The sequence below is a fragment of the Macaca nemestrina genome, chromosome 20 (assembly GCF_043159975.1).
Source record: "Macaca nemestrina isolate mMacNem1 chromosome 20, mMacNem.hap1, whole genome shotgun sequence".
Taxonomy (NCBI): Eukaryota; Metazoa; Chordata; class Mammalia; order Primates; family Cercopithecidae; genus Macaca; species Macaca nemestrina.
The window spans coordinates 5,586,855-5,600,625 of record NC_092144.1 but is presented as its reverse complement, the minus strand read 5'-3'; the positions used below and the strand labels follow the sequence as shown (position 1 = coordinate 5,600,625).

At 50.2% G+C, this 13,771-nt stretch overlaps 1 protein-coding gene and 1 long non-coding RNA gene across 11 annotated transcripts in view; one reads left to right on the top strand and one right to left on the bottom strand.

Annotated features, from left to right (window-relative positions):
- Positions 1 to 2,192: 2,192 nt before the first annotated feature.
- Positions 2,193 to 4,319, bottom strand: LOC139360219 (uncharacterized). Its single transcript, XR_011617445.1, has 2 exons — positions 4,025 to 4,319; positions 2,193 to 3,684 (listed from the first exon to the last, which is right to left on the bottom strand). It is a non-coding gene; the product is annotated as an uncharacterized lncRNA (long non-coding RNA).
- Positions 4,320 to 4,351: 32 nt separating this feature from the next.
- Positions 4,352 to 13,771, top strand: part of LOC105484794 (RAN binding protein 3) — a 63,341-nt gene continuing 53,921 nt past the window's right edge. For 3 of the 10 annotated variants that reach the window (XM_011746833.3, XM_011746817.2, XM_011746809.2), the window contains exon 1: positions 4,353 to 4,479. In XM_011746833.3, coding sequence (XP_011745135.1) covers positions 4,458 to 4,479 — 22 coding nt within the window. In that variant the 5' untranslated portion in view covers positions 4,353 to 4,457. Of the gene's footprint in view, positions 4,480 to 13,771 lie in introns of all 10 variants that reach the window. The other 7 variants (XM_011746875.2, XM_011746870.2, XM_011746899.3 and 4 more) reach the window with 4 other exon arrangements.

Genomic DNA, 13,771 nt, shown 5'->3' with positions numbered 1-13,771 from the left:
GGCCGAGGCAGGTGGATCACGAGGTCAGAAGATAGAGACCATCCTGGCTAACACGGTGAAACCCCGTCTCTACTAAAAATACAAAAAATTAGCCGGGCGCGGTGGCGGGCGCCTGTAGTCCCAGCTACTCAGGAGGCTGAGGCAGGAGAATGGTGTGAACCCAGGAGGTGGAGCTTGCAGTGAGCCGAGATCACGCCACTGCACTCCAGCCTGGGCGACTGAGCGAGACTCCGTCTCAAAACAACCAAACAAACAAACATAGGTTCTGTGGGTGAGGAATGGGAAGGGCTAGGCTGGGTGGTTGTGTGGGGGCTCAGAGTCTCTCATGCAATTAGTCAGCAGCTGCCACAGGAGCTGTTGGGGGTTGGCTGAGCATCTCTTGGCCAGGGCCTTGCCATGAGATCTGTGTTTCAGCTTCCTTACAGCATGGCAGCTTCAGGGCAGTTGGACTGCTCACATGGTGGCCAAAAGCTTTCAGAGAGAGTGTTCCAGCAGTGCTGCAGAAGCTGTATCTCTGTCCGTTATGTCCTAGCCTTGTCAGTTACACGGTGTCATTTCTTCTGTGCTCTATTGATCAGCAAGCCCACCTACATTCAAGGGAAGGGAGCACCCTTCTCTCTTGCTGGGAAAAGGGTCAACAAATTTGGGACCATATTTTAAAGCTACCACAGTAGGCAATTGAGAAATATTTGTGTAAGTGAATGTTGACTAAGTTAATTTGCTACCAGAGGCCAGATAAGGAAAGCTGGCAGCCATCAACACTTGGAGGAGGCTTGCGAAACCACTGGAAACGTCCTTGGCTCATCGACCTGACAGGTTTTGCGTGTCTCAGTATCCCCTGAAAAGCTACAACTGGATAATATTTAGCAAGTGATGACACGGTGCTGCGAGCTTCCCAAAGTGTGGGATGAATGTGGTGTGTGACCTGACTTTAGGCGACATGTAGACATGGTGTTAAACGATAATGAATCACATAGATTATGTTAGCCCATTTTCAATTCTCTTCACTCCTTCTCATCACTTCAAGGAGAAAGTTCCCGCCAAGTGCTAAAGCGTCTTCAATAACGCTCTAATACTTGCTAATCTCCCTTTGTATCAAGGAAAAAGCAGTCCCAACACCTTGATAGGCAACAGTATCTACTTTGAATTTGAAAACATTGTTTCGTTTTCATGTTTGCTTTTACAATGGTGTACTCATGGCTTAGTAGTTTTCTATTTTAAACAGTGATACAAAGTATCTATTTAATGAAAATTTAAACCAAAAGAAAAGTATCAAGTTCATTAAAGGTCACACCGTTCAGATATGGTAAAGGCTGCGAAGACCTACCCAAGAGAAGTTTGGGGAAACCTGAAAATAATGAGACCAACACCCTAGGAATGAGAGATGACCTGAGTTCTACACACTGTGGGCGACCAGGGGGACTGACATTCGAGCTACTCTTAGAGAATTTCTTTGTGGTGTTTTTGTTTTTGTTTTTGTTTTGAGACACAGTCTCACTGTGTTGCCCAGGCTGGAGTGCAGTGGTGTGATCTCGGCTCACTCCAGCCACTGTCTCCCGCATTCAAGTGATTCTCCTGCCTCAGCCTCCCAAGTAGCTAGGATTACAGGTGCCCGCCACCATACCCAGCTAATTTTTGTATTTTTAGTAGAGAAGGGGTTTCACCACATTGGCCATGATGGTCTTGAACTCCTGATCTCAGGTGATCCACCTGCCTCAGCCTCCCAAAGAGGCTCACGCCTGTAATCCCCCCACTTTGGGATACCGAGGCAGGTGGGTTGCTTGAGTGCAGGAATTGGAGGCTGCAGTGAGTAATGATCACACCACTGCACTCCTGCCTGGGCAACAGACTGAGACTCTGATATTAGTGATATCACATTAGTAACTTAATATAGGCCATGACTGAAGTATTTACACCAAGAAAATCAGCAGACGCTACAAATCAGGGTTCAATTTGTTTTATTAATTGTCTTGTGGTCTTAAGGAAGTGATAGAAAAATCAGTAAAATTTACAATAAACTATATACACACACATAAATACATACTAACAAATACATTCTTCTCCAGAGAAGCTGTTGTTAAATATTTACCACATCCCACTGGCTGTTCAGAAAAGTATAACAACCATGTAAATAGCTCTAATGTCATAGCTCAAAAGTAGCCAGAGATAATATATAAATGAGTAAGCATGGCTGTTTGCAAATGAAACTTTATTTACAGACACTGAAATGTAAATTTCACACCATTTTCACATCAAGAGATATTCTTCTTTTGGTATTTTTTTTTTCCCAACCAGCTAAAAATGTAAAAAGTCAGAGGGCGTGGTGTCTCATGCCTGTAATCCCAGCACTTTGGGAGGCCAAGGTGGGTGAAGCACCTGAGGTCAGGAGTTCGAGAGCAGCCTGGTGAAACCCTGTCTCTATAAAAAAACACAAAAATTAGCTGGGTATAGCGGCACACGGCTGTAATCCCAGCTACTCAGGAGGCTGAGGCAGAAGAATCACTTGAACCCGGGAGGCGGAGGTTGCAGTGAGTCAAAATTGTACCACTGCACTCCAGCGTGGGCAACAGAGACTCCAAAATAAATAAAAGAAAGGGAAGGGAAGGAAAGGGAGGGAGGGAACAAGGGGAGGGAGGGAGGAACCATTTTTAGTTCATAGGCTATATCTGGACCACAGATTGTAGTACTCCTCACTCTCTTTTAGATCATACTCAAAAAGGTACAGAGCTGGGACTCAAACCTAGGTAAGACCTGAAATACAAGGTCCCAGGCAGAGAAATCAGCAAGTACAAAGGCCCTTAGGCTGGAATGAGCTTGTGCTCCAAGGACGGAAAGACCCACATGGCTGAACAGCAATGAGCAAGGGGAAACAAAGCAGGGCGTGGGAGCCAAGTTCAGGGGACTTCATAAGCCTGAATAAAAGGTTTAGGATATTCCAAGTTCAGCTGAGAGCCCTCTGGAAGCACTGAGTGGCCTTGATATTTCTGTTTTCAGTCTATGTGTGTATATATATATACATACACACACACAAATATATACACACATATGCATGTATATATCTGTGTGTGTATATATGTATGTAGATAAAAACAAAGTATTTATATCTATATATATGGGGGGGTTCTTGCTCTGTCCCTAGGATGGTGGCAGTGGCACTGTTGTCATAGCTCACTGCAGCCTCAACCTCCTGGGCTCATGTGATCCTCCTGCCTCAGCCTCCCGAGTAGCTGGCCTGCACCACCACACCCGGGTAATTTTTGTGTTTTTGTAGAGATGGGGTCTTGCTCTGTTTTCTAGGCTGGGTTTGAACTGAGCTCAAGAGATCCTCCCACCTTGGCCTCCCACAGTTCTGGGATTACAGGGGTGAGCTACCGCATCAGGCTGGTTACATTTTTAAAAGACTCCTCAGCCTGCGGCCATGGGCAGAACAGAGCCTGGGGCTTCCAAAGAATGCAGCAAAGTCCAAGTCTTCCATGAGACAGATAGGGACGATGTGGCCTAGGGTGGTGACAGCCTGGCTGGGGAGAAAGCGTGGATCTGGGCTGTATTTTGGAGGCAAGGCCAGGTCCGAAGGATTTGCTGACAGATTCATAGCAGGTGAGTAGAAAACAACTCCAGGGTGTCCGGGACCCTCCCATGAGCCTTGCGAGTGAGGCTGATGGTCCCATTTTCCAGATGGGGAACCTGGAGGCGCGCGGGGTCCAACACCCTCCCATGAGCTTGTGAAGTTGATTCTCGTGGCTCCGAGGGGTCGAGTTCCACGCGCCGGGTCCTCCCTGCCCCCCGCCAGCACCTGCGTCCCAGGGCTGCGCTCCCTCCTCGCGCCTGACCACGACCCCCGCCCTCGCCGATGAGCTCTGATTCCCCCCAATCCCAAGCACCCCGCGCCCTCTCGCCACTTCCCCCGTGGTTTCAGGAAAGCGTTTGCTGAAGGTAACGGCTCCTAAGGCGGGTAAACTGAGGCAGGAGGTAACGCGTCTCCCGCCCGCGCGTGTGGGAAGCCGCCGCAGGCTCGGGGGTTTACCTGGAGGAAGACCTCGGCTGAGGCGTCCTGAACTGCTCACTGTCCCACCGCGGGGGATCCCCGGAAAACGAGAGGGAAAAACGAGAGCCTCAAGACCCGCCTCGCGCCGCGCGGCGCCGCCTCACTAAACTTTCGTCGCTGCCACTGCGCATGCGCCCTTCCCGGCCCTGTCCCCGCCCCCTCAGTCGGCGGGAAAAGGAGGCGGGAGACGGCTCGTGCGCAGGCGTGTGTTGGGAGCGCGGCTCCGCAGGGCAGGCGGCTTGGCCCGGCAGGCGATCTGAAGCTCGCCTCCGCGCGGCGCTCAGCGCGCAGGCGCGAGCTGGCCGCCTCACAGGGAGTAGGCTTGTTAAGTGCGCACGCGCGGGAGTTTCTGGCAGAAAGCAGGCGAGCCTGGGCCGGCGCGGGGCCTTGTGGGAGGGCTTAAGGAAGTAAAATGGCGGACCTGGCGAACGAAGGTAGGGGAGGCGCCGTCGGGGACCGGCTGGCGGCCGGGGAACGGGCAGCGGGAGGACCAGAGGCCACAAGCCTGTGGGGGGAACACCGCAGCGTGCAAGGGTTTCGTCCGCTTCAGGCTAGCACCCTGGCGGGCCCTGCAGCCGCCCCCTATTGCCTCCCCTCAGGTCGGGCTCACCGGCCCGGCCCATCACTCCCGGCAGCCTCGGCCCCTGCAGCCGTTTGGCTAGAGGAGCCGGGAGGCCGTCGAGATCGCAGCCCTAAGGGCCCTCTGCGTCGCAGCCAAGCTCGGGGCTGAAGGGGGCGGGAGTAGCGGCCCCAGTGCTTCGGCCACAGATGTAAATAGACCTTGGGGCCTGGTCGTGGCCCGGAGCGCGCCACGCTCCCTCCCCGCCCCCTCGTCCTCCGCCACCCGGCGTCTCCCCTTCCCCGGCCTGGCTGCCTATCTCATGAGCCCGTGAGGCCCTCGTCCTCCGCGGACCAGCCGCACACCGCGGCCGGAGGAAGCCCAGGCCGTTTTCACCCCGTCCCCGCCCCGAACTTCGGCCCCCACTTCCCGCCAGTTCCCCCCGGATCCTTCGGGGCGCCTCGTCTCCCCCTCATTTAGGCCCCGCCGCAGGATCTGGGCCGCCGAAAGCCCTGGCTGCTTTTTGGTCCTTTTTGCTGCGCTTCCAGACAGAGACCGTGCGAATCCCTCCTCTGTGGAGCGCTGACAGCCCACCTGAGTGTTTTTGACAAGGTTACACTTCCAGATCCCCCGAGAAGGCACCGTAAGGCTGATGTCTGCTTCCATCCACAGTCGTGTTGCCATGGCTGTAGCTTCAGGACTTCTGAGGCCTATTTTTAGCTCCCCCCTCTTCTAGTTGCACAAATGCAGGCAATCTCTCTACCTGTCTGGCCCTGATTCCCTCATCCGGTGCTCCCTGTAGCTGGAGAGTTTTCCATCCCGAATTGCACTAATGAATGAATTATGATAGGAAGTGCTCGGTCTTGTGGAGCATTTAGGGTAGTACCAGTTAAGGTGCAAAGTCCTGACATACTGTTTTCCCTGGGAGGAGGTATAGATACTGTTAGCCCCATTCACTTGATGAGGAAACTAAGTCAGCCTGGTTACGTCGCTTATCCAAGGCATGTCACACAGCTGGGAAGGAGCAGGGATGTGAACCAAGGTGGCCTGGCTTCAGATGCCAGACCACGGGGTCTCGGACTTTTAAAGATTCTGATTCTGTGTGGTGTTGGGTGGACGCTGGGCATCTGTACAGGAAGCAGCACAGGTGGGCTCCCTGATTCTTGGCCATTTTATTCTATTTTATTTTTTGAGACGGAGTCTCGCTCTGTTGCCAGGCTGTGCAGTGATGTGATCTCGGCTCACTGCAATCTCCGCCTCCCGGGTTCAAGCGATTCTCCTGCCTCAGCCTCCCGAGTATCTGGGATTACAGGCGCGCGCTACCACATCCAGCTAATTTTTGTATTTTTAGTAGAGACGGGATTTCACCATGTTGGCCAGGATGGTCTTGATCTCCTGACCTCGTGATCCACCCGCCTCAGCCTCCCAAAGTGCTGGAATTACAGGCGTGAGCCACTGCGCCCAGCTGCTACATCTCTTTTTTTAAGATAAAGGAGCCCGTGGAGGGTTGCAGCGTTCCAACTCATGAGATCTAGTTACAGAGGGAATGGGTAAGTGGGAATCAATATGACATATTTTATGTATTTACATCCTGAGCCCATATAGTTTCTTGAACTCAGGACTCATGTCCAGCATCACATTTGGACATCTCCATTTGGATGTGTCATAGGCTTGTCTGGAGCATTTCCGAAACAAAAATCCTTATCTTCACCACACCCACCCATCCCATGGTCTTTCACCCATTGTAGTTAGGCAGGTCCATTCTTTGAATTCCTCAGGCCCCAAACCTTGGAGTCATCCCTGGTTTCCCTCTTTCTCATACTCCACAGCAAATTCTGTCATTTCTACCTTAAAATTATTTCCAAAGGGGGACCACCACTTCTCCCCACCAAGACTGTCAATGCTTGGGCCCCTGTTCCCTCCACCCTTACCCTTCTGAAAACTTCTCAACCCATAGTGGGCCCCAGTGCCTCCCTGTCCTTCTCTCTCACCACTCTTCGCTGACTTGCTCTGTGCTAACTACTCTAGCTTTTTCAGTTTTCCTTGAATGTTCCATACACTCCCCGCTTTTAGCCTTTTCTCCTACTGATTCCTCTAACTGAAACAGTTTTCCCCCAGATACCCCCGTGGCTCACTTCTTCTGGTTTTTACTCATATGTTGCTTTATTAATGAGAGCTTCTCTGGCCACCTATTTCAAATTATATCCACGTTCTCTATTCCGTTCACCTAGCTTGATTTTCCTGTACAGCTCTTACAATCCAGCATGCTAGATGTTACTTGCATGTTTGCCTCGTGTACGCTCCATGAGGTCAGGGATTTTTATGTCATGATCACTGATTACCCCCTTGCATCTAGAACGGTGCCTGGCACAGAGTAGGTATACAAGAAATATTGGTTGAATGAATGAATGAATGAATGAATGAATGAATGAATGAATTCACCAGTGAGGACCCTGTTGTGGGGAATACATTTGAGCACAAAGGGGAAATTATGGATTGCCCTTTTCCAGGGGATACTCTTTCTAGCATATGCGGTACACGTGAGCTGTTGGTTGTAAATGGCATAGTTGAACTGGTAAGGGCCAAAGAGAGAAATGGAATGTTTTGAACTTCACTTTTTTCCCCTAGTAAATGCCACACTCACCTAGCACGTTATCCCTGACACTAGTCCAAGGATCGCTGTCCTGAGGAAATCAAACCTTGGTGGACTTTGTGCCTCACATATTCCTGCAGTCCTTTAATCAGTCATGGTGTTTCTTGAACACTCCATTTCTGGTTTTGGCTTGTACAGCCTGCCAGGATGTTTAATTTCGTATTCACTGTGTAAAGTGGGGCCTCCTTGCCTGCGCCTTTTGAAGTTTTAGGGACTGCCCCATGGTCATGTGTTTGCTCTTGCTGTTTAAGCTCTAGTCAAATGCCCTCTTGGCTTCTGTCTTTCCAGACTGAGATCTTAAGTTGCTCCACCCTCACACCAAGTCCCTCCTCCATCCATTTGCCGTCTTTTTTCTCTGGGCCAGTCCCACCTCTGTGTCAGGCTAAGCAGCGGCTGTCCACACGGCTGGGCATCAGTATCACCTGGGGAGCTTTCCTGAAGCCACAGATGCTCAGTCCCCACGCCCTGCAGATTCCGATTCTCTGTGGTGTTGGATGGGCCCTGGGCCTCTGTGTAGGTGGCAGCACAGGTAATTCTCATGCGTAGCCAGGGTTGAGACCCTCTGGTTTGAGTAGTAGAGGGTAGATGTCCTCTGCTTGTATATGAGGAAATGTTTTCTGTTGTGTAAAGCATCTTGTTGGATCCCGTCACCCTGGTGATCGCCTCATGGATGGTGACAACAACTCTCACAGCCCTTCCTGTGGTTTGTGACTTTTAAAGTCCACCTGAGTGCTTTTCCTCTCAGAGAGTGTGTGTGCATGTGTCACCCTTGCATCCAGGGATAAGTCTCCCCTGCTTGGCATTTCCCCATTGATACCTTCCAGACTCATTACTTATCCTGTCTCTGGGGTTATTCTGCATTGTAGGCAGCATCAGGATTTGAAAGCAGAGTTTTGTCCCTGGCAAAGGTAAAGAAGACTGGGAAGAGGATGAGCAAAGCACATTTGAACTCCAGGGAATCTTGGATTCTAGATCCTGACATGAAAGGCCCTGTTGGCCTGTGGACTATGTGTGGTGGAAACCCGGGAGACGGTGTGAAGCAGGGCTCTCACCTTTGTGTGGTGCAGCTGACATTTTGATCGTTCTCTGTTGGCGGGAGGGGGGCTGTCCTGTGCATTGTAGGTTTAGCAGCACAGTAGCATCCTTGAACCTACTCACTAGATGCCAGTAGCACACACCTCCCCTCACTCCCGGGGTCATCATGACAACAGAAAAAGTCTCCTGACATCCCTGGGGAGTGGGGGTGGGGAGGTTGCAGAATCGCCCCCAGATGAGAGACTCACTGGTATCGATGGTGGGGACGCAGGCCTCGGTCCTTATAGAGAACTGGGTTTGTGTTTTAACTCTACTGTCCACTCTGAGTCATTTGGGGCAAATTTCTTAACCTCTTTGAACCCCCGTTTCCACACCAATAAAATGGGAATAATGATAACCATACCCACCTCGTGGTTGCTGTGAGCACTGAAGGAATTAATGCAAATCCAGTATTTAGCACCAATCTCTGCTCATGGTAATAAACACTCAGGTTGCTGTTTTTACTACAGTGCACTCTGCTCTAGACACATTTAGCTTAAGGGCTCAACAAAGTCTCCATTGTGTGGGTGAACCTGCCCCACTCAGAGTTGGCCCTGGACTGAGCCCCTGGCAGGAGACCAGCAGGGCCTGGGCTCTGGGTCCTCCTAAGTTCTGTCCTGCCTGTCACTTAGTGATCCCAGGGATCCCAGCCTCAGCACTACAGACATCTGGGGCCAGGCATTTCTCTGTTGTGGGCGACTGCCCTGTGCACTGTAGGATCTTAGTCAGGATCCCTGGCCTCTACCCCACCAAATGCTAATGGCATATCCCCCTCCTCACCCCTACCAGTCATGACAACGGAAGTGTCTCCAGACATCACCAGTGTCCCCCGGGGGGGGCAGAATTGCTTTCAGTTGAGAACCACTGATTTAAAAGCCTGACCAGGTATAGAGTTGAGAGATTTTTGAGGATGGTTTGGCTTCTCTCAGTTTGCACCTTGTTGACTTAAAACTTAGCCCCTGAGAGGATGAGATGCAACTGAATTTGTATTGGTTAGCTAGAACTGAAATAGTTGGAACCTATCCTAAACAACTTTTGGAAAATTTCTCATGAATCTGTGATAAAAAACTAATTCTGGGATTTTTGCTGAGAGCAGAATGTGTCTTTTCACCTCCACTGTGCCTCCTGTATCTGTAGCAGAAGGGGCCTGATGGTACCTGAGGGGTGTCCACACTGCAAAATCTTTTACACACTTTGAAGAGACTTTCCATTTTGCCCAGGATCCTGCGTATAGACAGAAAAGCCCTCACTGCACTTCTGCAAAACGTTTCAAACAAGTCTTCAGGCTGCCTTTCCATTTACCAGAAAATGGGATTTTCCCGGCACCCTCATGCATTCATTAGGTGTTAGAGTCAACCTGGGTCTGGTGTGTGCTCCTCCTCTGAGGTGGTTGGAGTGAGCAGAGGCAACAGGAATGGGGTGAGCTTCGAGTGGCATTTGGAGGAGTTTGGGGTGGAGAAGGGGGGTTGAATTCTGACCTCCTAAGTGAGTTCAGACAGTGAATAGGCCTGAGTGTAGTGGGAGATGAGGGCCATTTGAGGAAAGTTGAGATGCATTTGGGGACTCTGAGAAGAGAGTGCCATTTGTGAAAACTTAACAGAGAACCACAGAACTGCAGAGATGGCTGGTATTGGCTTGGCCAGGCATTTGGTAGCTCTCCATGGTACTATGAAGCAATCGTGAGGCAGCTGGGCTTGCATCATTATCTATTCAGGGTCTAGTGGTGGTGTTTTCTGTTTTAAGGGGTCTGGTGGAGTGGTGTTCTCTTTGACTCTCCCCTACGCAGTAGAGAATAACGTGGCCTGGGACTTCCGGGTAAAGCTCCTCACCACCACCTTCCACATGTCCACAGTTTGCTTCCTCCTTGGTAGTCTTGGCACTTAGAGCTGCCACACAGCACTAGCTGTGGATCTCAGCCCCGGATGGGCTTCACGCTTGTTTAAGGAGGTTGTCAGGGAAAATCAAAACTGCTGCCTGGGCTGCACCATTGGAGATAGTTCCAGTAGTTCTAGGGTGTCTGTGGTTTTAAAGAGCTCCACAGATGTTTAACAATGTGAAGCCAGAGTTGAAAACCACAGGCAGAAGTTGCAAACTTGCTTGAAGGGCAAGCAGACATATTTCGTTTGGCCCATTTAGGTTTTTGTTTGTAATTAGGAGCCAACACTTAAAATTCTGAGATTTCAGAGGGGGAAAAAATCATATTTCTGATTTCTCAGAAAACAGCAACCACCCTTGGCCTGCGTTCTTACACAGCGGTGATTTGTCAGCGCTAAGGCACAGCTGCGCCTGTGGATAGATTAGATTGGATACTGTGGTCCCCGCCATGTTGCTTGGGGCCTGGCCCACTTCCTTCTATTCCTGTGCCTGTGACCTTGGTTGGTATTTGGGTTTCAACCCTGTTATACAGACTCCTAGACTCTGCATCCTCTTCACTTAGAGTGCTCGTTAGCTAGAACCTTAGCATAAAGCACCTCATGGTCTGTAATTAATTCAGGATTTAGTGTCCTTGGAATGCTAGAACTCGGAGAGCACATGGCAGTGGTTCTCAGAGATGGTCCGGGGCTCTGCAGCCCCCAAGATCTTTTCAAGGGGACTGCAAGTTCAAAACTATTTCATAACGACACAAAGACATTATCTGCCCTTTTTTTCCACTCTCATTCACTTGAAAATGGACAGTGGAGTTTTTTTCCAGAGGTTATTGGATGTGTGATATAGCAACAGATGAACTGCAGAAGCAGATAAGAGAATTCAGGCTAGGCACAGTGGCACACACCTGCCGTCCCAGCTACTCGGAAGGCTGAGGCAGGAGGATCTCTTGAGCCCAGGAGTTCAAAGCCAGCCTGGGCAACATAACAAGGTCCCCTTCTTTAATAAAAAAGAGAGAGAGAGAGAATTCAGCTATCTTCTATTAAGCCAGACGTTAAAGAGATTTGTCAAAATGTAAAATAATGCCACTTTTCTCACTGATTTTTAAAAAATATTTATTTTTCATAAAAATGTATTATTTAGCTAAACCTTTCTGGAATTTATTATAATCTTAAATATTTTGAAATTATCTTAGGTTTGATTTCTAATATGGCATCAATAGTAGTTACATCCCACATTTCCAAAAGCTCCTGGGGATGTTCGGTCATTGACAAGCGTGGAAAGGGATCCCAAGACCAGGAAATTTCAGAACCACTGCCATGTGCTACCAGAGCCACAGTGCACAGTACGGGTTTCTCCGCTGCCTCACCAACATCGGGAGAATTCTAACCCGGGGCTGACCAGCAGGTTCCTGTTGGCAACTTGTGGCATGGTTGGAAGCACCTGGATTGGCTGTCGTTGGTTTGTGTCTTGCCTTCTGCCCTAGAACCATGGGCAAGTTGTCTGACCTTAGCTCCTGCATCTGTAAAATGGGAACGATGATACACAAGTCTGAGGATTGTGGTATGAGAGAGAATATACTTCTGGTAATCGACCTGCTGGAATGTGGAGGTACATGTCAGTTACTGCCAGCTGTGATTCTCCTAATTGGATGCCTGCGTAGAGAGAAAGCACCCTGTGAGTTAGTTATACCAGGGTTTTTCCACCTCAGTATTCTTTACATTGGGGCTGGTGGTGGCCATCTTGTGCATTGGAGGATGTTGGGCAGCCCCTCTAGTCTCTACTCATGTGATGCGATAGCACCCAATCATCCCACCCATCCGCTCCCAGTCATGAGAAGATAAAAGGTCTCCAGACACTGGTCCAGTGTCCCCTTAGTGGCAGAATTGCCCCCACTTGAGAACATTGGGTTATAGGATTTCACTGACACCCAAGAGACTTTGTGCTCCATAGTTATCTAACCTACTGAGGTCCTAGCAGCCTGTACACATTTAAAGCCACAGTCTGAGTGGGGAGGGAGAGAGGAGATGAATCCCAGAAGCTGGGGTGAGGGGTCACCCTGGTTTGTGCCATCTAATCTATTGGGGATTTATTTTGGTGTATAATGTGAGTTAGAGATACAGCTCAATTTTTTTGCCCAAGATTAATGCAAGGTGTCTTACCCTCAGCTCAGTTGACATTTGGGCCTGGGTCATTTGGTGGCAGGGCACTGTTCTGAGCCTCCTAGGATGTTGGTCAGCATCTTTGATCTCCATCCACTAGATATCTGTAACAGTTTCCTCCCCACCCCCACAAACATGACAACTACAATGTCTCCAGACTTTGACCAGTGTCCCCAGGGAGATGAAGTTATTCCTGGGTGAGAACCACTGGTCCACAGGATCAAGGGAACCTACCCAGGAATAAATTAATTGCCAGCTAGAGTTTAAGGCCCCTCCTCCCAACCTTCTTTTTCCATTCTGGCCTTTTGGCGGCTAAGTAGGCCTCAGTGGACATCGTATCCTTCTTGAGGAAGGACAGTCTTTTCCTTGACCTTTAACACTGCCTCTGGTCCAGGGTGAGGACCTGACAGGATGTCAGGGCTGGAAAGAACCTTCAGGGATGCCCTGAGTCCTGGCTGCACCATTTCTTTTCTTTTTTTTTTTTTTTTGAGGCGGAGTCTCGCTCTGTCACCCAGGCTGGAGTGCAGTGGCGCAATCTCGGCTCACTGCAAGCTCCGCCTCCCGGGTTCCCGCCATTCTCCTGCCTCAGCCTCCCGAGTAGCTGGGACTACAGGCACCGCCACCACGCCCGGCTAATTTTTTTGTATTTTTAGTGGAGACGGGGTTTCATTGTGTTAGCCAGGATGGTCTCGATCTCCTGACCTCGTGATCCACCCGTCTCGGCCTCCCAAAGTGCTGGGATTACAGGCTTGAGCCACCGCGCCCGGCCAGGCTGCACCATTTCACAGGGGCTGAAGCCCGAGGACATGGAAGCAGGTAGGGCTGGCTAGGGCCAGGGCGCCTGTCACCAGCCGTGGAGTCTAGGAATTCATGCTTGTCCTTCCTGGTGAGTCAGTAAACTCGAGGTAATGGGCACTCGTTCTTCCCTGAAAACTGAGCGGCGTAGGGCACTGCGTTTCACTGTCGCTGTTTATGGTGTTCAAAGAAAGGGAGGAAATTCTAGAGACAGTAGTAGTTACTCCATACACATGTTTAGAAGGCAGGCCTTGCCTTTTGCAGTAAGTTTAAAATGCCTTTGCTAAATTAAACTCCCCCAGGTTTGCCACAGAGAATTTTGGGAACTTGTTTACCCAGAATTAATTCCCGCGTTGCATCTGTGAGAGCAGAGCGTGAGTGGAAAACGGTCCTTGAGAACTTGCCTTTCTCTGGGGGAGAGGGTGAGAAAACAGGCGGTTACCCTCTGCTTGGAGGAGAGAGGATGTTTTGCAGCATTCATGGTGATGGCCACTGGGTCCTGAGAGTTCAGGGCCTGGGCCCCAGCCTTTACACTGGATAAATCCAGATTCCTCAGCATGGCCAGCAAGGGCCTCCAGGCTCTTCCTTTCCTTAGAACCTTTGACTTGGGGTCTGCT